The sequence below is a fragment of the Mobula birostris genome, chromosome 22, assembly GCF_030028105.1.
Source record: "Mobula birostris isolate sMobBir1 chromosome 22, sMobBir1.hap1, whole genome shotgun sequence".
Lineage (NCBI taxonomy): Eukaryota > Metazoa > Chordata > Chondrichthyes > Myliobatiformes > Myliobatidae > Mobula > Mobula birostris.
In genome coordinates, this window is record NC_092391.1 from 42,822,195 (window position 1) to 42,849,307 (window position 27,113).

Genomic DNA, 27,113 nt, shown 5'->3' on the forward strand with positions numbered 1-27,113 from the left:
ATCATACCTTCCAACCCCATTCTCCTGCATTTATCCCATAACCTTTGAGGCCCTTATTAATCCATAAACCTCCACTATAAATATACTCAATAATATGGCTTCCACAGCTATCTGTAGCAATAAATTCCACAGGTTCACCACCTTTTGACGAAAGAAACTCCTCCTCTGAGGCTATACCCTCTGGTCCTAGATTCTCCCACAATTGGAGATATCCCCTCTAAGTTCACTCTATCTAGGCCATTCAATATTTGATAGGTTTCAATGAGATGCCACATGCTTCTTCTGAACATAACCAGTACAGGCCCAGAGCCATCAAACCATTCTCTATGCTACGCCTTTCATTCCCAGCATCATTCTAGTGAACTCAAACTGGACCCACTCCAAGTACATCATTTCTTAGATAAGGGGACCAAAACTACCGAATGCAATTTGACCAATTCCTTATAAAGCCTCAGCATTACACCCTTGCTTTTATATTCTAGTCCTCTCAAAATGAATGCTAATTACATCTGCCTTCCTTACTACTGACTCAAACTCCAATTTCTGAATTTGCTCTCAGTTAGAAAATAGTCTACACCCTTATTCCTTCTTCCAAAGTGCGTGACTATACATTTTCCTACACTGTATTCTATCTGCCACTTCTTTGACCATTCTCCTAATCTATCCAAGTCCTTCTGCAGTCTCCTTCCTTCCTCAACACTACCTGCCCTTCCACCTATCTTTGTATTGTCTGCAAACTTGGCCACAATGCCTTCAATTCCATCATCCCAATCGTTAACGGATAATGTGAAAAAAGTCTATACACTGACCCCTGCAGAACACCACTAGTCACTAGCAGCCATCCAGAAAAAGCCCACTTTATTTCTATTCTTTGCCTCCTGCCAGTCAGCCAGTCTTCTGTCCATGCCAGTACTTTTTCTATAATAACATAGGCTCTTATCATGCTCTGCAGCCTCATGTGCAGAACCTTGTCAAACGGCTTCTGAAAATCCAAATAAATAATATCTACTGACTCTCCTTTCTCTGCCCTGCATGTTATCTTGTCAAAGAACTCCAATAGATTTGTCGGGCAAGATTTCCCTTTAAGGAAACCATGCTGACTTCAGTCTATTTTATTATGTGCCGCCAAGTATCCCAAAGCCATATCCTTAATAATGGAGTTTAACATCTTGCCAACCACAGGGGTTAGGTAACTGGCCTATAATTTCCTATCTTTTGCCTTCCTCCCTTCTTAAAGAGTGGAACGACACCGCAATTTTTCAGACCTCTGGAACCATTCCAAGATCTAGTGATTTTTGAAAGATCACGGCCAATGCTTCCACAATCCCTTCAGCTACCTCGTTCGGAAACCTGGGGTATAGTCCATTTGATCCAAATGACTTATCCACCTTCAGAGTTTTCAGCCTCCCAAGCACTTTCTCCTTAGTGACTACAGTTCTGCCCCTTGACTCTCTTAAATTTTTGGCATGCTGCTGGTTTATTCCATAGTGACTTACTGCCCATTACACCACAAGCATTTACGGCAGCAATGAAGGGCCTCTGGGGCAGCTATGCAAGTCCCAGATGGAGACTCAGGAATACCATCACACACAGATATACATAGGATTCTTCATTGCTGCTTCCATTAACAGTTTTGTTTTACTAGTCAGAGTTGTTTGCCCCGAGCTGAACCCCAAATCTGGAGGATCACTGGACCACTCTTAGTCTGGCCTCTACCCTTTGACCTATCTAGCATGGGTGATAACCCTACCAAGAGCCCAACTATAAAGCCCTGACTCCAGCCAGCATAGCTCTCCAGGTCATTGAAGCACGCAGGTCTTCAAACCCCGACAAGCTTGTGGTCCTCTTGGAGGATTCCACAGTAAAGAGTGACACAACGTACCTATTCAATTCATCTGCCATTTCTCTGGCCCATTTTACTACCTCTCCTGTCATTTTCCAGCCGTCCAATATTCACTTTTGCTTCTCTTTTACTATTTATATATGGTATCTGAAAAGACTTCTGGTATCCTCTTTTATATTATTGGCTAGCTTACCTTCATATTTGATCTTTTCTCTCTTTATTACTCAACAATGACTTGTTCTTCACTGATTCCTCAGCACCATTCCTTTGAAAGGAAGCTCTCCAAGTATGCAGGACTGGTCAGCAACTGTCAGCAGGCTGGATGGAGAGCGAGGTGTCTCCCAGTGGAGGTTGGTTGTAGGGGATTCGCAGCCCGTTCCTTAGTTAGAGCCTTCAGCAATTTGGGCATCGAGGGAGAGAGGAAGAGGAGAGCTATCCACAGTACCACCGATGTGGCAGAGAGGGCCTCAAGATGGCTGTGGCTCAAGAGAGGGAAGCCATGGAGTCATAAGTAGCTAGCCATCTAGACAAAAGCTGGGGTCCGATCAGCCCCGGCTGGGTCACCTGGAGGAGGTTGTATGATGTTGAGAGACCCGAAACACCCAATGATTTCAGAAACATCACTGAAGATGTGTCCAGAAGCATCAGTAGATGTATGTACACAGACAGTGAAAGCCATCTTGCACGCATTCAGAATTTATCTTACACACTATTACTGCTATTTTGATTTGCCCCCTTTAGTTAACCCCCCCATAATACTAGTACTTTCTTTATTATACCTTCCTGATTTCTAGATTTATACTGTAAACCATGAGAGCCTATAGATAATTTCCACCTTGTTTTCTGGGTATTGAACAACTCAAACTGATTGCACAACTCAGTGAATGCTTTATTAGGTACCTCCTGTAGGTATTTGATAAAGTGGCCAATGAGTGTTTGCCCATGGTCCTCCACTGCTGTAGCCCATACACTTCAAAGTATGATGTGTTGTGTGTTCAGAGATGCTTTTCTGCACACCATTGTTATAACACGTGGTTATTTGAGATACGGTCTCCTTCCTATCAGTTTGAACCAGTCTGGACATACTCCTCTGACCTCTATCGTTAACAGGCATTTTTGCCCACAGAACTGATGCTCACTGGATGTTTTTTATTTTTCACACCATTCTCTGTAAACTCTAGGACCATTGTGCATGAAAATCCCACGAGATCAGCAGTTTCTAAGATACTCAAACCACCCTCTTTCCAACTCTTTGCCTCCTGCCAGTCAGCTGATCTTCTATCCATGCTAGTACCTTTTCCTGTGGACTCTTATTTTGTTAATCAGCCTCATGTGCGGCATCTTGTCGAAGGCCTACTGATAATACAAGTAATCAATATCCACTGACTCTCCCTTGTCTATCTTGCCTGTTATTTTGTCAAAGGATTTTAACAAATTTGTCAGGCAAGATTTCCCCTGAAGGAAACTATGCTAACTTTGACCTAATTTAGTATGTGCCTCCAAGTACCCCGAAACCACATCCTTTATAATGGACTCCAACATCCTCCCAAACACTGAAGTCAGGCTAACTTGCTGATAACTTCCTTTCTTCTACTTCCCTCCCTTCTTAAGGAGCAGAGTGTCATTTGCAATTTTTCAGTTGTCTGGAAACATTCCTCAATCTAGTGATTCCTGAAAGATCACTACCAATGCCTCCACAATCTCTTCAGCTACCTCTTTCAAAATCATGGGGTGTAGTTCATCTGTGGTCCAGGAGACTTATTTCCCTTCAGGTCTTTCATCTTCACAAGCACCTTTTCCTTAGTAACAGCAACTAGACTCACTCCTGCCCCGTGTCACTTTGGCATTTCTGGCATATTGCTAGTGTTTTCCACAGAATCAGATTTTATATTACCGGCATGTGTCGTGAAATTTGTTAACCTTATGGCAGCAGTACAATGAAATATATGATAAATAAATACAGCAAAAAAAACTGAATTACATTAAGTTTATGTCTATTAAATAGTTAAGTTGAAATAAGCAGTGCAAAGAAATCGGAAATATAAGAGTAGTGAGGTAGTGTTCATGGGTTCGATGTCCATTTAGAAATTGGATGGCAGAGGGGAAGAAGCTGTTTCTGAATCGCTCAGTATGTGACTTCGGCCTTCTGCACCTCCTTCTCAACAGTAACAATGTGAAAAGGGCATACCCTGAGTGATGGACGGTGCCTTCCAAAGGCACCTCTCCTTGAAGATGTCTTGGATACTACGAAGGCTAGTACCCATGAAGGAGCTGGCTCATTTTACAAGTTTCTGCAACTTACTTTATTCTTGTGTAGAGCCCACCTCCCTCATACCTGACAGTGATGCAGCCAGTCAGAACACTCTCCATGGTACACTTGTAGAAGTTCTCAAGTGTTTTAGTTGACAAACCAAATCTTTTCAAACTCCTAATGAAATATAGCTGCTGTCTTGCCTTCTTTATAGCTACATCAATATGTTGCATCTAGGTTAGGTCCTCAGAGATACTGACACCCAGAAACTTGAAATTCCTCACTTTCTCCACTTCTGATCCCTCTATGAGGATTGGTTTGTGTTCCCTCATCTTACCCTTCCTGAAATCCACAATCAGCTCTTTGGTCCTGCTGACATTGAATGCAAGGTTGTTGCTGTGACACCACTCAACGAACTGGTTGATCTCGTTCCGGCAGGTCTTTTCGTCACCATCTGAAAATCTGCTAACACTGGTTGTATCCTCAGAAGATTTATAGACAGTATTTGAGCTATGCCTAGCCACAAAGTCGTGGGTGTGGGGAGAGTAGAGCAGGGTCTAAGCACACATCCCTGTGGTGCATCAGTGTTGACTGTCAGCAAGGTGGAGATGTTATTTCCAATCCTCAGTGAAGACTTATGCAAAGTTCTTAGTAATTTCATTCACCATTTCTTTGTCCCCATTACTGCATCTCCAAGGTCATTTTCCACCAGCCCAATATCCACTCTCACCTCTCTTTTACTCTTCATATGTGTGAAAATAGTTTTGGTACTCTTTGATATTATTGGCTAGCTTACCTTCATATTTCATCTTTTCTCTCCTTATGTTTTTTTTAGTTGCTTCTGTTGGTTTTTAAAAGCTTCACAGTCCTCTAATTTCCCACTAATTTTTGTTATATGCCCTCTCTTTTTGCTTTTATGCTGTCCTTGTCAGCCATGGTTGCTTATCCACCGTTTGGAATACTTCCTCATCTGTAGGATGTATCTTTTGTATGAACATCGAACATAGTACAGCACACTACAGGCCCTTCGGCCCACATTGTTGTGCTGACCCTCAAACCCTGCCTCCCACATAACCCCCACCTTAAATTCCTCCATATACCTGCCTAGTAGTCTCTTAAATTTCACTAGTGTATCTGCCTCCACCACTGACTCAGGCAGGGTATTTCACAGTATGTACGGGCTGGAATAGAACCTTTGTGGTTCTGTGTTTTAATTTTGTTCCCCAGCTGCTCATACTCTTTCAACTGAGTCCTGAGCAGCAGGACAATTTTATATTTTGAACTTAAGGGTCCTGCCTACACAGTAAGTGACAGGCCCCTTAAAAGCACTGAAGTACAGAAGGGCCTTGGGGTCCAAGTCTAAAGTTCTGTGAAAGTGGCAACACAAGTAGATAGGATGGTAAAGAAAGCATATGGCAGCTTGCGTTCATTGGCCAGAGTATTGTGTATAAGCAATAGAATGTCATGCAGCAACTGTATAAAACATTGATAATGCTGTATTTGGAGTGTTATGCCCAGTGCTAGTCACACCATTGAAGGAAGGATGTGGAGGCTTTGGAGAGAATGTAGAAGCTGTTCACCAGGATGTTGCCTGGATTAGGATATTAGCTATAAGAAGAGTTTGGATAGACTTGGATTTTTTTTCTCTGGAGTGCGGGGAGACCTGATAGAAGTTATAAAATTATGAGTGACTGAGATAAGGTAGATAGTCAGAGTCTTTTTCTTCAGGCAGAAATGTCAATATTAGAAGGCTTTATGGTGATAGTGAGAAAGTTTAAGGGAGATGTATTTTCTTTACACATATAATGTAAATGTGTTACAAGGGGACATGGTGGAGACAGATATGATAGTAGTATGTAAGAGACATTTAGGTAGATGCATGAACATGGATACCAATCATGTGCAAGTAGATGGGATTAGTCTGTTAATTTGGCATTTTGGTTGGCACAGAGATCATGGGGCAAAGGTTCTGTTCCTGTGTTGTTCTGTTCTATGTTTAAACTTCCAAAAAAAGAATGACTACATAAACCCAGCTTTATTATTTACACTAACCTGGGAGCATATATCCTGCTGGATGTATCAATTGGCCCCATGTTACTCCTGACTTGAAAAGGAGATCTATATTCCAAAACACAAAAAGGGAAACAACATTAATTAAATATTTGTTGGATTTTATGAAAATTACAAACAAGTAACATTGTTTTAGGAATTCAAACATTTATCTGAGTCATCCTTAAGTAGGTGCTATTATCTCAGTGATCATATTCACATGATGCCAACAAGTGTGGCTGGCTCCCAATAACTTCAATATACAACTGCATTTTTCTGTAAATACAGAACAAAACAGGAACATTCAAAGAATGTAGATTAGGAGTTTTAGAATAGAAATAAGTGTATTCTCTTTTACTTGCAGTGTGTGCATTTTATGTATGTTTACATGCACATGAAAACACTCACAAAAACAAGATTGTGAATAGAATCTTATACAACTCGATTCTATGTTATAGAGCTCTAGCTGCTGATAGACCATTTTTGACTATGGCAGTCTTGCATTTTTTTTTAAAAACATGGGTACCACTTATTTTAAGTGTAAGTGAAGATCAACCATTTTGTGTATGGCATTGTTCATTCTGGCCTAACTCTGGTCATTGTTCATTCAGAGCCCACTGCTCTACTCTCTTTATATTCATGACTACTTGGCTAATCTTAGCTCAAATATCATCAATAAATTTGTCAATGACACCACTTTTGTTGGTGGAATCTCAGATTACGATGAGACGACTCACAGAGGTGAGATTATCAACTGGTTGAGTGGTGTCACAGAAGCAACCTTAGGCTCAATGTCAGCAAAACTAAGGAACTAATTATGGACTTAGGAAGGGGAAGTCGGGAGAATATACATCATTGAGGGGGCAGTGGTGGAAAGGATGAGCAGTTTCAAGTTCTTTGGTATCAATGTCTCTGAGGATCTATCCTGGGCCCAACACATTGATGCAATCTCAAAGAAGGCATGCCAGCTGCTCTATTTGGTATGTCATCAAAAACTTTAACCAAGTTTTATAAATGTACAGTGGAGAGTATTCTGATTGTGTCACAGCCTGGTATCGACAAAACCTCCAAAGTGCAGGATTGCAAGAGGCTGCAGGGGGTTATAGATTCAACTACAATAGCTCCATTACGGGCACAACACTTCTTGTTCTTGGGGCTTCACTTCTGGGATTGACCTTGAGTGCGATCTCCTCTTACTACCACTTGAGTTATCGAGTTGGTGGCTAAATTAGGCTCATGCAAGTAGAAGACCTTTCTTCTCACTAAGCTATCTGAATTACTGTATCCCTTTCACAGGCTGAAAACAGAAAAAATGATGTTGAATTTAGCAGCACTTATACCTATGTTCTATTTTTGAGCATTTATAAATTAATAGATTAATTGCAGAGTTAAATTAGACATCTCAACTGCCTATAAGGTACAAGTTCAGTTACACTGACCTGTAGAAACACACACGCAATGCTGGAGGAACTGACCTGTAAGTTGCCATGCGGTTTGCTCCATTATCTTTCTCTTCATACATGTATTCATCAGGGGTGTCAAGGCTTGAAGACCTAAAATATAAAGAGAAAATAGAACACAAAGAAAAATGCGTGGAAAAAATATATAGCCTGTATAACTGATCTGAGAAAGAACACACAATTACTGATGTAGGTATTTATTTTATTAATCATGAAGATATATTTATAAGTTTACTATCAATGTTCAAAATATCTTAAAGTAGGATTGCTCCCACATTTGCTCAAAAAGACAACTTGGGTTCACTTCATATATCTCTATTTCTCTATGAACAATAATTCAAAGCTGTGATGGATATTCACTGTTCAGGTCCAGGTCCAGGATGCCTCTCTTTTTTGTCAAGCTCAGTTTTCTAAAAAAACACAGCGGCTGACATTTCTAGAGATCAAATTGCTGCTTTTAAGCAAGTTAAACTTCCAACCAATAGTTTTTGTTCAGCTGCTTGTTGTAAACAGGAGCCAGTCTTCAGTTCTTAATGTAAATGGAAACAATTATCAGCTGGAAGATAATAGGACACTTCCGCAAATAAGCATTGTCTATAGAGCAAATGAAAGAAAGTCTGCAGATGCTGGAAGTCCAAGCAATACACACAATATGCTGAAGGTACTTAGCAAGTCAGGCAGCATCGAAGGAAAAGAGTTAACAGTCAACGTTTTGGGCCGAGACCGTTCATCAGGACTGCAAAAAAGATGAGAAGTCAGAGCAAGAAAGTGGGGAGAGGGGAGGAAGAAGTACAAGATGGTAGGTGATAAGGTGCCTACAGAGCCTTGTTGGCCCACAGCACCTGGCTCATTGCTGAAGAAGTGCAGTCTAAGACAATACGTTATTTAATTCAGCTTGTAGAAAACCAGACAACGCTGGCTAAATTATTCAGTTCAAGGAAGCTTGCAAGTTGGATTGATATAATGACTTAACATACCAAATAGCTGATCTGTTAATAGTTGGAAGGTTGTGTATCAGGGTGTCAGCATCACAGCGTTAATTATGAGTATATGGAACGCTGGCTCAAGAATCTTTTAGACCTCTTGTATCAAAAGGTACCTGAAAAAAATATCTTATGTGTGTGAAGTCACCCAAGTGGCAGTGAAACAGTATAAATATAGAGCACTGCAGGATTTTTAGGGCTGGTTAAGGAACATCAAGAAAATGACAGAAACATAGAGTGAATTAGACTCTGTCTTCGATTTCTGTGAGGAATTTATTGGCACAAACAACAGGAATTCTGCAGATGCTGGAAATTCAAGCAACACACATCAAAGTTGCTGGTGAACGCAGCAGGCCAGGCAGCATCTCTAGGAAGAGGTACAGTCGACGTTTCAGGCCAAGACCCTTCGTCAGGACTAACTGAAGGAACAGTGAGTAAGAGATTTGAAAGTTGGAGGGGGAGGGGGAGATCCAAAATGATAGGAGAAGACAGGAGGGGGAGGGATGGAGCCAAGAGCTGGACAGGTGATTGGCAAAAGGGATACGAGAGGATCATGGGACAGGAGGTCCGGGAAGAAAGACAAGGGGGGGGGGACCCAGAGGATGGGCAAGGGGTATATTCAGAGGGACAGAGGGAGAAAAAGGAGAGTGAGAGAAAGAATGTGTGCATAAAAATAAATAACAGATGGGGTACGAGGGGGAGGTGGGGCATTAGCATAAGTTAGAGAAGTCGATGTTCATGCCATCAGGTTGGAGGCTACCCAGACGGAATATAAGGTGCTGTTCCTCCAACCTGAGTGTGGCTTCATCTTTACAGTAGAGGAGGCCGTGAATAGACATGTCAGAATGGGAATGGGATGTGGAATTAAAATGTGTGGCCACTGGGAGATCCTGCTTTCTCTGGCGGACAGAGCGTAGGTGTTCAGCAAAGCGGTCTCCCAGTCTGCGTCGGGTCTCGCCAATATATAAAAGGCCACATCGGGAGCACCGGACGCAGTATATCACCCCGGCCGACTCACAGGTGAAGTGTCGCCTCACCTGGAAGGACTGTTTGGGGCCCTGAATGGTGGTAAGGGAGGAAGTGTAAGGGCATGTGTAGCACTTGTTCCGCTTATTGGTATGATTTTTTAGCTTATAGGTATAGTACCTGTTTTGGAAATCCTCTGTGTTTTAGAAGTGATTTGTAATTTTTAAGTATTTTATAAGCTAAAAAAGTTCTGTCAGTTTTAAATGTGTTTTAAGGACTTTTTTTGGATTTAAACACATGTTGTATCAAAAAAATGAACTGTGTTTAAGTTACTTGGTTAGCTGGAAGAACTTCCTCCTTGGTAGGGAGGGGGGACGCACAACTCAAATTGTGTGTATTAGCAGCTAAACTCACTGTGGAGGATAAACAGGGAAGTGTTACCCTTTAGTGAGGGTAGCCGTAGCTCTGTACAGTATCTTTGTTTCAGTTTAGATCTTTGTAGTCAGCAAAACCAATACCGTCACAAAGCAAAGTATTTACGGTTCAATATCATTTTGATTTGAACATTCATAAAAGAGCTCTCCAAACTGCAACCCTACTTAGAGAATTAATGCTCATCAGTTATGGGGTACTTTCTCCTTGATCTTTCAGATTTTCCCCACATTCTGAAGGCCAAATTTATTTCATAGACGGTATTCAGAAAACTGTACATATTTATAAACTATAGACATGGTTTTCAACACAGGTATTTCACTTCATAAACTAACTTTGCCTCACCTTATTTTGCCACTAATACTGACCTGCGAATATGACTGTAGTCAGTTGTTGCATCTTCGTCCGGATACATTGTTTCATCAATGGGCACTTGACTGGAAAATCTACATTGTAAACAAAATAAGACAAAGATAGAAGAAAATGCAATTTGTGCATTATCAGAATCTGAACAGTTCACTTTATTTTCCAGCAACACACATCAAAGTTGCTGGTGAACGCAGCAGGCCAAGCAGCATCTGTAGGAAGAGGTGCAGTCGACGTTTCAGACCGAGACCCTTCGTCACTGAATTGATTTATTGAAATTATTTATTGAATTTATTTATTTATTTATTTATCGATCGATCAACCTCTGGGAGAAGGTTCAGGAGCTTGAAGACTCGTACGGCCAGATTTGGGAACAGCTTCATTCCAACTGTGATAAGACTGCTGAACAGATCCTGACCCGGATCTGGGCCATACCCTCCAAATATTCGGACCTGCCTCTCGGTTTTTTTGCACTACCTTACTTCCCATTTCTCTATTTTCTATTTATAACTTATAATTTAAAATTTTAATATTTACTAATTTTAACTCTTTTTAATATTTTTAATATTTAATATTTGTAATCCAGGGAGTGTGAAGCACAGAATGAAATATCGCTGTGATGATTGTACGTTCTAGTACCAATTGTTTGGCGACAATAAAGTATAAAGTATTGTTTGAGAGCTTAAATAAACCAGACTTGATAAGAGAGAATTCTATTAACCATATACAGTAGTTTTCCCTCGTTTCCTCAATGAAAAATAAGGCTGCTGAATTACACTGTAAGTGCAATATTTAAATATTTCACAGATATAAAAGCTATATTTACACATCAAATTCCTTTATCAATAATAACACACGAGTCAGCAGGATTAAATGACCATCAAAACAAGTTAACCGTAAACGTTCTAAACTTAAATTAAGAATCAGAATCAGGTTTATTATCACTGGCAAGTTACGTGAAATTTGTTAACTTAGCAGCAGCAGTTCAATGCAATACATAATCTAGCAGAGAGAAAGAAAAAAATAAAACAATAATAAACAAACAAGTAAATCAATTATGTATATTGAATAGATTATTAAAAATGTGCAAAAACAGAAATACTGTATATTAAAAAAAGTGCAGTAGTGTCCAAAGCTTCAAAGTCCATTTAGGAATCAGATGGCAGAGGGGAAGAAGCTGTTCCTGAATCGCTGAGTGTGTGCCTTCAGGCTTCTGTATCTCCTACCTGACGGTAACAGTGAGGAAAGGGCATGCTCTAGGTGCTGGAGGTCTTTAATAATGGATGCTGCCTTTCTGAGACATCGCTCCCTAAAGATGTCCAAGGTACTTTGTAGGCTAGTGCCCAAGATGGAGCTTACTAGATTTACAACCTTCTGCAGCTTCTTTTGTCCTGCGCAGTAGCCCCTCCATACCAGACAGTGATGCAGCCTGTCAGAATGCTCTCTACAGTACAACTATAGAAGTTTTCGAATGTATTTGTTGCCATGACAAATCGCTTCAAACTCCTAATAAAGTATAGCTGCTGTCTTGCCTTTTTTATGATTTATATAGGCATCCATTAGTCTTGTGAGACCACGGATTTGCGCCTTGGGAGGTTTCCAGGGCGAAGGCCTGGGCAAAGTTGTATGGAAGACTGGCAGTTGCCCATGCTGCCAAGTCTTCCCTCTCCACACCACCGATGTTGTCCAAGGGAAGGGCACTAGGCCAGATACAGCTTGGCACCGGTGTTGTCACAGAGCCATGTGTGGTTAAGTGCCTTGCTCAAGGACACAACACACTGCCTCAGCTGAGGCTCGAACTAGCGACCTTCAGATCACCGGACCACCACCTTAACCACTTGGCCATGCGTCAACACTTTTTTTTATGACTATATCAATATGTTGGGACCAAGTTAGATCCTCAGAGATCTTGACACCCAGGAACTTGAAGCTGCTCACTCTCTCCACTTCTGATCCCTCTATGAGGATTGGTATGTGTTCCTTTGTCTTAACCTTCCTGAAGTTCACAATCAGCTCTTTCGTCTTACTGACGTTGAGTGCCAGGTTGTTGTTGCAGCACCATTCCACTAATTGGCATACCTCACTCCTGTACACCCTCTCGTCATCACCTGAGATTCTACTGTCAATGGTTGTATCGCCAGCAAATTTGTCGATGGTATTTGGGCTATGCCTAGCCACACAGTCATGTATATACAGAGAGTAGAGCAGTGGGCTAAGCACACACCCCTGAGGTGCGCCAGTGTTGATCATCAGCGAAGAGGATATATTATCACCAATCCACACAGACTGTGGTCTTCCGGTTAGGAAGTCGAGGATCCAATTGCAGAGGGAGGTACAGAGGCCCAGGTTCTGTAACTTCTCAATCAAGATTGTGCAAATGATGGTATTAAATGCTGAGCTATAGTTGATGAACAGCATCCTGACATAGGTGCTTTTGTTGTCCAGGTGGTCTAAAGCCATGTGAAGAGTCATGAAGATTGCGTCTGCCGTTGACCCATTGTGACGATAGGCAAATTGCAATGGGTCCAGGTCCCTGCTGTTCAGTCTAGTCATAACCAACCTCTCAAAGCATTTCATCACTGTCGATGTGAGTGCTACTGGGCAATAGTCATTAAGGCAGCCCACATTATTCTTCTTTGGCACTGGTATAATTGTTGCCTTATTGAAGCAAGTGGGAACTTCTGCCCGTAGCAGTGAGAGGTTGAAAATGTCTTTGAATACTCCTGCTAGTTGGTTGACACAGGTTTTCAGAGTCTTACCAGGTACTCCATCGGGACCTTCTGCCTTGCGAGGGTTCACTTTCTTTTGACAGTCTAACATCGGCCTCTGAGCCAGAAATCACAGGGTCATCAGGTGCAGCAGGGAACTTCACAACTGTAGTTGTGTTCTCCCTTTCAAAGCATGCATAGAAAGTGTTGAACCAAGCTCTACTTCATTCATCGTAAAATGTTGTTACATAAAACCTATCAATCTGAATGAAAGCCAAAACTGAACATTGAGGATAAGAAAAAACTCTAATTGGCCTGTTCTTTAACACCATAAGCAATAGTTCTATACTCCTCAGCCAGGGCAGCCATGCTCTCTTTATCTGCTCCCACAGCCCCACTCAAAAGTTGAATATTTCAACAAGGCCACTTCTTTTAATGTTTTATTATGTAATTGTGTCTGCTTATCCAGCTGTTTTAAAAGTAAAACAATTTAGAACCTCACTGAACATGTTCTGTACAACTTATAGCATTAAGAACAGGTTACATTTTCAGACATCCTCAAATTGATTTTTCCCAATAAGCCAAAGAGAACACAAAAATCTCTTGACATGGTAACCATACCTCTAGTATTATAATCAATGGTATCAAAAAGAACTTATAAAGAAAGATAAATTATTTAAAGTGAAAAGAAAAAAATAGTTCTGCTGTTCTTAGGGATGAACGTATGCATGCATGCATGTCAGATACTTGAATTTAATAATATTATTGGACCTCAATCATAACAGATGTCTATAAGTCAGACAGTTATAACTCAGGGGCAGCCTGTACATCTAAAACTCTAACGGCAGAGTTTTGAAGCATCCTACAACACTTGAATTATGATAAAACTGCCATGTCCTCATATGCCATGGAAGTTCATTTATCCATATTCTCTACAGAAGTGTAATTGACTGCATATCTGGTAGAACTTACATACAGTAGTTGCAGTGTTTGGTCTCATTACCATGTGATTTAATTACTCATTCAGACAACCAGATCTTCTGTTCAATCACAGTTGTCAGATATTTAACATATACTAAACATTTTGGTAACACTGATGTTAGAATTATATAATATTTCAATTTAAAAAGCTGTAACTTCCAGTCCATATTTTACTAAATTCAATTTACCACATAGGCATGGTAGTAATCTTCATTTGCTTGAGCTTGTTTCCATAAGACCATAAGACATAAGAGCAGAATAAGGCCATTCGGTCCATCAAGTCTGCTCCACCATTCAATCATGGCTGATCCTTTTTCCCCCTCCTCAGCCCCACTCCCTGGCCTTCACCACATAACCTTTGATTGCCATGTCCAATCAAGAATCCATCAAGCTCTGCCTTAAATATACCCAAGGACCTGGCCTCCGCAGCAGCCTGTGGTAGTAAATTCCACAGATTCACCACTCTCTTACAAAATCAATTTCTCCACATCTCTGATTTAAATGGATGCCCCTCTATCCTGAGGCTGTGTCCTTGTCCTAGACTCCCCCACCATTAGAAACATCCTTTCCACATCTACTCTCTCTCCGCCTTTCAACATTCGAAAGGTTTCAATGAGATTCCCCCTCATCCTTCAAAAGCCCAGTGAATCCAGATCCAGAGCTATCAAATATTCCTTGTATAAGCCTTTCATTCCTGGAATCACTTTTTGAACCTCCTCTGAACCTTCTCTACTGCCAGCACATCTTTTCTTAGATGATGTGCCCAAAACTGTTCACAATTCTCAAAGTGAGGCCTCACCAGTGCCTTATAAAGCCTCAGCATCACATCTCTGCTCTTGTATTCTGGACCTCATGAAATGAATGCTAACACTGCATTTGCCTTCCTCAAACACCAACGCTACCTGCAAGTTAACCTTTAGGGTGTCCTGCGCAAGGACTCCCAAGTCCCATTGCACCTCAGAGTTTTGGATTTTCTCCCCATTTAGAAAATAGTCTGCACATTTATTTCTACTACCTAAGTGTATAACCATGCATTTTCCAACATTGTTTTGTATTTGCCACTCCCTTGCCCATTCTCCTAATCAATCCAAGTCTTCTGCAGCCTACCTGTTTCCTCAACAGCACGAGGCCCTCCACCAATCTTTGTATCATCTGCAAACTTGGAAACAAAGCCATCTATTGCATCGTCTAAATCACTGATATACAGCATAAAAAGAAGCGGTCCCAATACTGACCCCTGTGGAACAGCACTAGTCACTGAAAGCCAACCAGAAAAGGATCTGTTTCTTCCCACCTGCAGCCTCTTAACAATCAGCCAATGCTCTAACCATGCCATTTTCACCACAATGGCTGTGCCTCAAACTTCATTTACCCATCTTTGTTCCATACTTTTAATAGAAATATTAAAGATGAGGGTCAGCAATGCCATATTCAGTTGGAAACTCATCAAAAATAGATTCCACAGAAGTAAAAAGTCTTTGTAAAGGATATATTTATTTTTTATTATAAAACCAATGTTTTTAAATCCTTTTCAAAACACTAAAGGGACTTGGATTGCCTTTGAATAAAATCCACTCTACATCAAAGCATCATTTATCCTTGAAAAATCTTCACTTACAATTTTGGTCAAACACTCCAAAAATCATAACCAGTTAACATTTTAGAGTGCTCTTTCAGTACTCATTTGCTGTCACATAATGTTCTCTGTACGGCTCTACAGAAAACGAATCTAATGGAATTTAAATGGAAGTGTAGGAATCTGAGCAGCATGAACAGAGTTTTTTTGTACTTGATCAAAATCAAGAAGATAATGGTAATAGATGTACAGCTAGAAAAAGAGTAGGATGATTACAATTGGAAGAAAATTAATTTAGTTGATTCTCACAATAAATGCATAAACAACTTTATTTCCTCTTATTTCCTTCAGAATCTGTAATGAGAGAAATAAAGTTATAGAGAAATTGCAGTGCAGACTGAATATATTTCATCACTCTTGTTTTCTCATAAAAGGAAACATTTGCATTTCCACTATCAAGATCGTTTAGTATCTTACATGCTTCAATCGTCACTTAACTTCCAGAAGGTAAGTGCCTAACCTCTTAACTTAAGACAATATATCCATTCTAGGTCTAGAAAAACTTCTGAGAAATGGCTCCAAAGGTTTGCACAGTACTGTAGATGTGGCCTCCTAAATGCCCGATGTAATTGAAGCATTAACGCATGCTTTGCACTCAATTTGCCTTGCCATAAACAACAAGTCAGTTAGCTTTCCTCATTACTTGATGCTGAACATAAACCTTTTGCAAATCCTGCACTTGAATACCCAGTTCCTCTACTTTTCAGTCACAGGGAGAATAAGAAAACCCCTTAAAGTCAGGATTGAACCCTGGTCACTAGAACTATGAGTCAACTGCACTAACTTTCATGCAACAATGCCAGCCTCCTAAATGATGTCCATATTCAGTGGGACTGAACCCTTGAATTTCTGTCTATAAACCCATCTACTTTAATTGATCCAACATTTATTTCACCTTCATAAGCAAAAGTTAAAGCAAAAGAGAGGGCATACAAGGAAGCAAAAATTAGTGGGAAGAGAGAGGATTGGGAAGTTTTTAAAACCTTACAAAAGGAAACCAAGAAGGTCATTAAGAGAGAAAAGATTAACTATGAAAGGAAGCTTCCAAATAATATCGAAGAGGATACTAAAAGCTTTTTCAAGCATATAAAGAGTAAAAGACAGGTGAGAGTAGATATAGGACCGATAGAAAATGATGCTGGAGAAATTGTAATGGGAGATGAGGAGATGGCAGAGGAACTGAACAAGTATTTTGCATCAGTCTTCACTGAGGAAGAGAGCAGTATACCGGACACTCAAGGGTGGCAGGGAAGTGTGCGCAGTCAGAATTACGACAAAGGAAGTACTCAGGAAGCTGAATAGGCTAAAGGTCGATAAATCTCCTGGACCAGATGGAATGCACCCTCGTGTTCTGAAGGAAGTAGCTGTGGAGATTGCGGAGGTATTAGCGATGATCTTTCAAAAGTCGATAGATTCTGGCATGGTTCCGGAGGACCGGAAGATTGCAAATATCACTCCGCTATTTAAGAAAGGGGCAAGGAAGCAAAAAGGAAATTATAGACCTGTTAGCTTGACATCCGTGGTTGGGAAGTTGTTGGAGTCGATTGTCAAGGATGAGGTCACAGAGTACCTGGAGGCATATGACAAGATAGGCAGAACTCAGCATGGATTCCTTAAAGGAAAATCCTGCCTGACAAACCTATTACAATTTTTTGAGGAAATTACCAGTAGGCTAGACAAGGGAGATGCAGTGGATGTTGTATATTTGGATTTTCAGAAGGCCTTTGACAAGGTGCCACACATGAGGCTACTTAACAAGATAAGAGCCCATGGAATTACGGGGAAGTTACATACGTGGATAGAGCGTTGGCTGATTGGCAAGAAACAGAGAGTGGGGAATAAAGGGATCCTATTCTGGTTGGCTGCCGGTTACCAGTGGTGTTCCGTAGGGATCAGTGTTGGGGCCGCTTCTTTTTACATTGTACATCAACGATTTAGATTATAGAATAGATGGCTTTGTGGCTAAGTTTGCTGACGATACGAAGATAGGCGGAGAGGCCGGTAGTGCTGAGGAAACAAAGTGTCTGCAGAGAGACTTGGATAGATTGGAAGAATGGGCAGAGAAGTGGCAAATGAAGTACAATGTTGGAAAGTGTATGGTTATGCACTTTGGCAGAAAAAATAAACAGGCAGACTATTATTTAAATGGGGAAGGAATTCAAAGTTCTGAGATGCAACGGGATTTGGGAGTCGTCGTACAGGATACCCTTAAAGTTAACCTCCAGATTGAGTCAGTAGTGAAGAAGGCGAATGCAATGTTGGCATTCATTTCTAGAGGAATAGAGTATAGGAGCAGGGATGTGATGTTGAGGCTCTATAAGGCGCTGGTGAGACCTCACTTGGAGTACTGCGGGCAGTTTTGGTCTCCTTATTTAAGAAAGGATGTGCTGACGTTGGAGAGGGTACAGAGAAGATTCACTAGAATGATTCCGGGAATGACAGCGTTAACGTATGAGGAACGTTTGTCCACTCCTGGACTGTATTCCTTGGAGTCTAGAAGAATGAGGGGAGACCTCATAGAAACATTTCGAATGTTAAAAGGCATGGACAGAGTGGATGTGGCAAAAGTTGTTTCCCGTGATGGGGGAGTCTAGGACGAGAGGGCATGACTTAAGGATTGAATGGCGCCCTTTCAGAACAGAAATGCGAAGAAATTTTTTTAGTCAGAGGGTGGTGAATCTACTGAATTTGTTGCCACGGGCAGCAGTGGAGGCCAAGTCATTGGGTGTATTTAAGGCAGAGATTGATAGGTATCTGAGTAGCCAGAGCACCAAAGGTTATGGTGAGAAGGCAGGGGAGTGGGACTAAATAGGAGAAAATGGGTCAGCTCATGATAAAATGGCGGAGCAGACTCGATGGGCCGAATGGCCTACTCCTGCTCCTTTGTCTTATGGTCTTGTGGTCATAAACTATTGATACTTGAGAAAACTTTTTTTTTCTAACATACATATCCATCACAATGCTTTCTTCCCTTACACAAATTACTCAGTTTAGTGCATTTTCAAATCTTATTTGTTCTGATGCTAGTTGAATCATTAGATGTGCATGTTGATGATAGTGCATAGCGTCAAGCCCACCTCACATTATAAGTATTGACAGCTTCTAAAACCAATTTCATAAAATTGGAAAAAAATCGGATCACTCCTCCATCCTGTGATCACTGTGGTACAGGCAGAAGCTGAAACAAGAGGTGGCTAGAGTTAAAACAGTCCACTGTTGGTCCGACCAATCGGTCTCCATGCTACAGGACTGCTTTGATGATGTCAACTGGAATGTCTTCGATGATGAGAATGTCTCCAAGTTTACGGAAGGGGTCACGAGTTTCATCCGTAAGTGCATCGAAGATGTTGTCCCCTAGAAGTCGGTCAGGGTCTATCCAAAACCGGAAACCCTGGATCAACAGTTCTGTGCAAGCAACACTTACCACAAAGCTTATGTTGCCAGTGACCAACAGGAACTCAAGAAATGTAGCTACGATGTGTGCAGTCATCAAGGCAGTGAAACAATACAGGGACAAGATCCAGACACAACTCTCCACCAACAATACACGCAGCTTATGGCAAGGTCTGCACACCATTGCAGACTACAAAGCTAAGTGCAGTGGTGCTGCCAGCATCGCTGCCTCTCTCACAGATGAGCTAAATCTTTTTTACACTTGATTCAATGTTGCCAACACTGAGGAGAGCTGCCGAAGAGACCTGAACTTTCGTCATCTCTGAGGATGAAGTACGCAGGTATTTCCAACGAGTGGACAGCTGTAAGGCTGTGGGCCCAGATGGCATCCCAGGGTGGGTGCCCAGAGTATGTGAGGCACAACTGGCAGGTGTGTTTACAGACATTTTTAATCTCTCCCTCTCCCAGTGTAGAGTGCCCTCCTGCTTCAAAACATCCACCATTGTCCCTGTACCTAAAAAACTCAAAGTAACATGTCTGAACGACTGGTGTCCTGTTGCACTCACCTCAGTAATAAGCAAATGCTTTGAGAGGCTGGTCAAGGACTACATCTGCAGCATGCTGCCACCCAAACTGGACCCCCTACAATTTGCCTACCGACACAACTGATCGACAGATGATGCAACAGCCACAGCTCTACACACCTTCCTTACACATCTGGAGAAGGAGGATACTCATGTGAGAATGTCGTTCTTGGACTACAGTTCAGCATTCAACACCATAATTCCCTCCAGGTTCGACAAGGAGCTCAGCAACTTCGGCCTTCACCCTACCCTGTGTAGCTGAATCCCGGACTTCCTGTCAGATTACTGGCAGGTGTTAAAAGTGGGCTCCGTCACATCTTCCCCTCCGACCCTCAACACAGGTGCCCTCAGGGCTGTCTCCTAAGCCCCCCTCCTTTACTCTCTGCATACCCATGACTGTGTTGTCATCCACAGCTCCAATCTGCTAATTAAATTTGCTGACAATACTAATCTCAAATACAAACCCCATTTCCAGAAAAGTTGGGATATTTTCCAAAATGCAATAAAAACAAAAACCTGTGATATGTTAATTCACGTGAACCTTTATTTAACTGAAAGTACAAAGAAAAGATTTTCAATAGTTTTACTGACCAACTTAATTGTATTTTGTAAACATACACAAATTTAGAATTTGATGGCTGCAACACACTCAACAAAAGTTGGGACAGAGTTAAAATAAGATTGAAAAGTGCACAGAATATTCAAGTAAAACCGGTTCGGAAGACTCCATATTAAGCAGGCTAATTGGTAGCAGGTGAAGTATAATGCAACTTGAAACTGTATTACGCAAGGAGGAAGCCACACATCAACTCTATGCAGAAACGCCAGCGAGTTCTCTGGGCCCGAGCTCATCTCAGATGGACCGAAAGACTGTGGAACCATGTGCTGTGGTCAGATGAGTCCACATTTCAGTTAGTTTTCGGAAACAACGGGCGTCGAGTTCTCCGTGCCAAAGATGAAAACGACCATCCAGATTGTTATCAGCGAAAGGTGCAAAAGCCAGCATCTGTGATGGTATGGGGGAGCACCAGTGCCCACGGCATGGGTGACTTGCATGTATGTGAAGGTACCATTGACTCTGAGGTGTATATTAGGATTTTAGAGAGACATATGTTGCCATCAAGGCGACGTCTTTTCCCGGGACATCCATGCTTATTTCAGCAGGACAATACCAGACCACATTCTGCACGGGCTACAACAGCATGGCTTTGTAGATGGAGTGCGTGTGCTTGACTGGCCTGCTGCCAGTCCAGATCTATCTCCTATTGAAAATGTATAGCGTATCATGAAGAGGAGAATCAGACAATGGAGACCACGGACTGTTGAGCAGCTGAAGTCTTATATCAAGCAAGGATGGACAAAATTTCCAATTGCAAATCTACTACAATTAGTATCCTCAGTTCCAAAACGATTAAAAAGTGTTATTAAAAGGAAAGGTGATGTAACACAATGGTAAACATGCCTCTGTCCCAACTTTTGTTGAATGTGTTGCAGCCATCAAATTCTAAATTTGTGTATGCTTACAAAATACAATTAAGTTGGTCAGTAAAACTATTGAAAATCTTTTCTTTGTACTTTTGTCAGTTAAATAAAGGTTCACGTGAATTAACATATCACAGATTTTTGTTTTTATTGCATTTTGGAAAATAAACCAACTTTTCTGGAAATGGGGTTTGTAGATTGGCTTAATCTCAAATAATAATGAGGCAATTTACAGAGAAGAAGTCATTATCCTGACACGCTGGTGTCAAGAAAACAATCTCTCCCTCAATGCTGCAAAAACAAAGGATCTGGTTGTGGACTACAGAAGAAATGGAGACAGGCTAACCCCTATTGAATCAATGCATCTGGGGTTGAGAGGGTGAACAGCTTTAAGTTTCACAGCATAGACAACACCGAGGAACTCACGTGGTCTGTACATACCAGCTGTGTGGTGAAAAAGGCACAACCGCGCCTCTTTCACCTCAGATGGCTGAAGAAGTTTGGTATGGGCCCCCAGATCCTAAGAACTCTCTACAGGGGCACAATTGAGAGCATCCTGACTGGTTGCATCACTGCCTGGTATGGGAAGTGTACTTCCCTCAATTGCAGGACTCTGCAGAGAGTGCTGTGGACAGCCCAGTGCATCTGTAGATGTGAACACTCATTATTTAGGACATTTACAAAGACAGGTGTGTAACAATGGCCCAAAGGATCATTGGGGATCTGAGTCATCCCAACTACAAACTGTTCCAGTTGCTGCTATCCGGGAAATTATACTGCAGCATAAAAGCCAGGACCAACAGGCTTCAGGACAGCTTCTTCCACCAGGCCATCAGACTGATTAATTCATGCTGATACAACTGTATTTCTATGGTATATTGACTGTTCTGTTGTACATGCTATTTATTATAAATTACTATAAATTGCACATTGCACATTAAGATGGAGATGTAATATAAAGATTTTTACTCCTCATGTATATGAAGGATGCAAGTAATAAAGTCAATTCAATATCTTGGTCAAGCCTTAGATATCGAAAAAATTGTCTGGCTGGAAGCTTTCCATTTGAAATTGCCTTGGGTTGCCAAAGTTAAGAGTCTGAAGCCATTGAAAAAAAAATTACAAGTTTCTTTTGATACTCTACAATGAAAACATAATTTGGGGAAAAGAATCAAATAAGCCTGAACTTTATTCATTATACAATTAGATTTGCAAAATAGTTAATCACTTAAAATTTTCACAGAGGAAGAAATGAACAACACAATTTCCCCAAACATGGATATAAATCATAAAAAATATTTTGTATAAATGCGCTTGAAAAACAAAAAAAAGATTGAAAATCAATTATTCCTATTTTAACTTAGTAGAAATAATGATTCAGAATGAACAATAGTATAAGAAATATCGCGTATGACCAAGCTATATTTTTTAAGGAAGAATATCTTCTACAGATCTTGCAGGAATTGAATTATTTATTTTAATTTCCCACAATATTAAAAAAATCTAAAATAATACAAATACAGCAATAATTAATCTTTAATTTATCGTCTTTATGTTTATATTGCTTCCTAGGTGAGACGTAAGACCTTGCCACCATTGAGCACATCTACATGAAATGTTGCTGCACGAAAGCAGTATCCATCATCAGGGACCCTTACCACCCAGGACATGATCTCTTCTCACTGTTGCCATCAGGAAAAAAGTACAGGAGCCTCAGTACTCACACCATAAGTTCAAGAATTGTTATTATTCTCAACCATGAGGCTCTTGAACCAAAGGGGATAACTTCACTTCATCATTAGAATGTTCCCACATCCTATGGACTCACTATCAAGGACTCTTCATGTCATGTTCTCGATATTTATTGCTTATATATTTTTTTCTTTTTGTATCTGCACAGTTTGTGTCTTTCGCACACTGGTTGAATCCCCAAGCTGGTGTAGTCTTTCATTGATTCTATTATGGTTATTATTCTATTATGGATTTATTAAGTATGCCAGCAAGAAAATGAATCTCAGGGTTGTATAAGGTGACATATTAACTTTGGTAATAAATTTACTTCGAGCTTTGAACTGAACTTTAAGGGAATAATCCAAAACCTTGATATATCCTGAGAGATAGTATCCTTACACTATCATCCCTAATTACTACGTTCCTCTGGAGTTTAGCCTCTATTAGTCAATTGGATGGATTGTGCATTAGCAGAAATCAAACTGTGTAAGATCTTGAAATCTAGCTCTGCGGTGTACTTCCTAGGAAAGCCAATGCACAAGTTACTGCATAACATAGTGACACTCTCACAAAGCAAACCTGAAGTCACAGCCATTATCTGCCACATATTTCTGCAGAGACATGTAAATGTTTACATGGATGCAATGTTCCTGGAAGATCCTTCTGTTCAGGAAATTACTTCTGACTTCTCGAATTATAAAGTTTTGGCATTTTCAATTTCCATTGGGAGGTTAACTTATCCTAACATTTTGTAGTCACTTGGACAAATTTACGGAAAGGAATTACCACTTCCCACATACTTACTCCTGACCCCATCTAATTTCCCTCAAGTGAAGTCATCTAAGTTATTGTTGAGAATGAAAGTGACGAACAGACTGCTGGAAAAGGATTTATGGCAGAAACAGGGCTGTCAGGAGCACGTGCCTCAATGTTATCATTCTTCATGTCACTGCTTACATCATAGTGGATTATGATAACTTATCTTTACCCACATGGCCTCTTCCAATCCTCATCATTTCTGTCAGGGATTCACAGGAAAAGACATTGTATTAGTGCATGGAGAAGAGCTGAAGTAGAGAAAACTGGTTTCATGTTGCTTCACAAGCTTTGAAGAGTTTCAGTTCTGACATTAAAGGTGTGTATTTATGAATTTGGTTTCTAATTTTGTGAATGCTATAACCGAGATATGTTCATCGGGCTCCAAATAACTGCGTGACCTGTTCCTCATAAAGATGGCAATTTTGGATAGAAAATGACAACCTCAGTTAAATTGCACAGCAAGTTGATAGAAGCTGTAAGAAATCATTCATTACTTTTGCAATCTAGCTCCATAAAATCAGTGTAAATAATTGTCTACCTCAATGAAAATGGAGTGATACAGAGAGTCATGTATGCCTCCTTCTCTTTGGACATTAGTGCATTCTTTCTCTACCTCATCCCTCTATAAGTACTATGCAAGAATTCAAAGTGCAGTAATCTGTTTTTATGCCTTCCAAAACATACCCAGCTAAGAAATGTTGTTTTCTCAAGGGTTCTCGTACCTGTATATACAACTAAAACCCCCAATGAGTTCAGCTGTAGATCTTATGGGTCCCCTCACAGGGGCAACAAGTTGAAAAAAATTTCTGTATGGGGAATACTAGTTTTCTGCTTGTAAGTACGCGCCTTCCACTCTTTTGACTCTCAACTCAGTCTTTTGCTTTGTCATAGTCTTTAGCCTTAAGCTTCCTCTGTTCTATTCTCTGCATTCACTCACAAAACGCAATATCCTAAAGACTTGCTGTTTCATACTATTAAACCATTTCCTTCCAGATTCTGATTAGCCAATCATTTTGAGGAATGTTAGAAGGGGTGCAATTTTACTGTCAAGTTCTTCCTCAAATTATCTTTGTCAGAACCAATCTATGTAGTTGATAAAAAGCTGTTTTTTCCCTCATTTTCTTAGACTCCTAGTAATGGAAACAGCTAGAGCAAAGAATAAAAAGGGCTGAGAAAGGGCAATAATATTTGCCTAACAACAGGAATTCTGCAGATGCTGGAAATTCAAGCAACACACATCAAGGTTGCTGGTGAACGCAGCAGGCCAAGCAGCATCTGTAGGAAGAGGTGCAGTCGACGTTTCAGGCCGAGACCCTTCGTCAGGACTAACTGAAGGAAGAGTGAGTAAGGGATTTGAAAGTTGGAGGGGGAGGGGGAGATCCAAAATGATAGGAGAAGACAGGAGGGGGAGGGATGGAGCCAAGAGCTGGACAGGTGATTGGCAAAAGGGGATACCAGAGGATCATGGGACAGGAGGTCCGGGAAGAAAGACAAGGGGGGGGGGGACCCAGAGGATGGGCAAGAGGTATATTCAGAGGGACAGAGGGAGAAAAAGGAGAGTGAAAGAAAGAATGTGTGCATAAAAATGAGTAACAGATGGGGTACGAGGGGGAGGTGGGGCCTTAGCGGAAGTTAGAGAAGTCGATGTTCATGCCATCAGGTTGGAGGCTACCCAGACGGAATATAAGGTGTTGTTCCTCCAACCTGAGTGTGGCTTCATCTTTACAGTAGAGGAGGCCGTGGATAGACATGTCAGAATGGGAATGGGATGTGGCATTAAAATGTGTGGCCACTGGGAGATCCTGCTTTCTCTGGCGGACAGAGCGTAGATGTTCAGCAAAGCGGTCTCCCAGTCTGCGTCGGGTCTCGCCAATATATAAGAGGCCACATCGGGAGCACCGGACGCAGTATATCACCCCAGTCGACTCACAGGTGAAGTGTTGCCTCACCTGGAAGGACTGTTTGGGGCCCTGAATGGTGGTAAGGGAGGAAGTGTAAGGGCACGTGTAGCACTTGTTCCGCTTACACGGATAAGTACACATCGGGAGCACCGGACGCAGTATATCACCCCAGTCAACTCACAGGTGAAGTGTTGCCTCACCTGGAAGGACTGTTACCTACCACCCCACCAGCCTCCGGGTCCAACACATTATTCTCCATAACTTCCGCTACCTCCAACGGGATCCCACCACTAAGCACATCTTTCCCTCCCCCCCCCCGCATTCCGCAGGGATCGCTCCCTACGCAACTCCCTTGTCCATTCGTCCCCCCCATCCCTCCCCACTGATCTCCCTCCTGGCCCCAAGATCCACAAACCTGCCTGTCCTGGCCGACCTATTGTCTCAGCTTGCTCCTGCCCCACCGAACTCATTTCTGCATACCTCGACACTGTTTTATCACCCCTTGTTCAATCCCTTCCTACCTATGTTCGTGACACTTCTCACGCTCTTAAACTTTTCGATGATTTTAAGTTCCCTGGCCTTCACCGCTTTATTTTCACCGTGGATGTCCAGTTCTTATATACTTCCATCCCCCATCAGGAATGTCTCAAAGCTCTACGCTTCTTTTTGGATTCCAGACCTAATCAGTTCCCCTCTACCACCACTCTGCTCTGTCTCGCGTAATTAGTCCTTACTCTTAATAATTTCTCCTTTGGCTCCTCCCACTTCCTCCAAACTAAAGGTGTAGCAGTGGGCACCCGTATGGGTCCTAGCTATGCCTGCCTTTTTGTTGGCTTTGTGGAACAATCTATGTTCCAACCCTATTCTGGTATCTGTCCCCCACTTTTCCTTCACTACATCGACGACTGCATTGGTGCTGCTTCCTGCACGCATGCTGAGCTCGTTGACTTTATTAACTTTGCCTCCAACTTTCACCCTGCCCTCAAGTTTACCTGGTCTATTTCCGACACCTCCCTCCCCTTTCTAGATCTTTCTGTCTCTGTCTCTGGAGACAGCTTATCCACTGATGTCTACTATAAGCCTACTGACTCTCACAGCTATCTGGACTATTCCTCTTCTCACCCTGTCTCTTTCAAAAACACCATCCCCTTCTCGCAATTCCTCCGTCTCCGCCGCATCTGCTCTCAGGATGAGGCTTTTCATTCTAGGATGAGGAAGATGTCTTCCTTTTTTAAAGAAAGGGGCTTCCCTTCCTCCACTATCAACTCTGCTCTTAAACGCATCTCCTCCATCTCACATACATCTGCTCTCACTCCATCCTCCCGCCACCCCACGAGGAATAGGGTTCCCCTGGTCCTCACCTACCACCCCACCAGTCTCTGGGTCCAACATACTACTCTCCGTAACTTCCGCCACCTCCAGCGGGATCCCACCACTAAGCACATCTTTCTCTCCCCTCCTCTCTCTGCATTCCGCAGGGATCGCTCCCTACACAACTCCCTTGTCCATTCGTCCCCCCCATCCCTCC

The 27,113-nt window shown here is 41.6% G+C and overlaps 1 protein-coding gene across 1 annotated transcript in view; it reads right to left on the reverse strand.

Annotated features, from left to right (window-relative positions):
* Positions 1 to 27,113, reverse strand: part of LOC140186203 (uncharacterized) — a 138,280-nt gene that overhangs the window by 31,702 nt on the left and 79,465 nt on the right. Inside the window, exons 6-8 of the mRNA XM_072240174.1 lie at positions 10,353 to 10,430; positions 7,619 to 7,696; positions 6,147 to 6,212 (exon numbers count right to left, since the gene is read on the reverse strand). Coding sequence (XP_072096275.1) covers positions 6,147 to 6,212; positions 7,619 to 7,696; positions 10,353 to 10,430 — 222 coding nt within the window. The remainder of the gene's footprint in view (positions 1 to 6,146; positions 6,213 to 7,618; positions 7,697 to 10,352; positions 10,431 to 27,113) is intronic.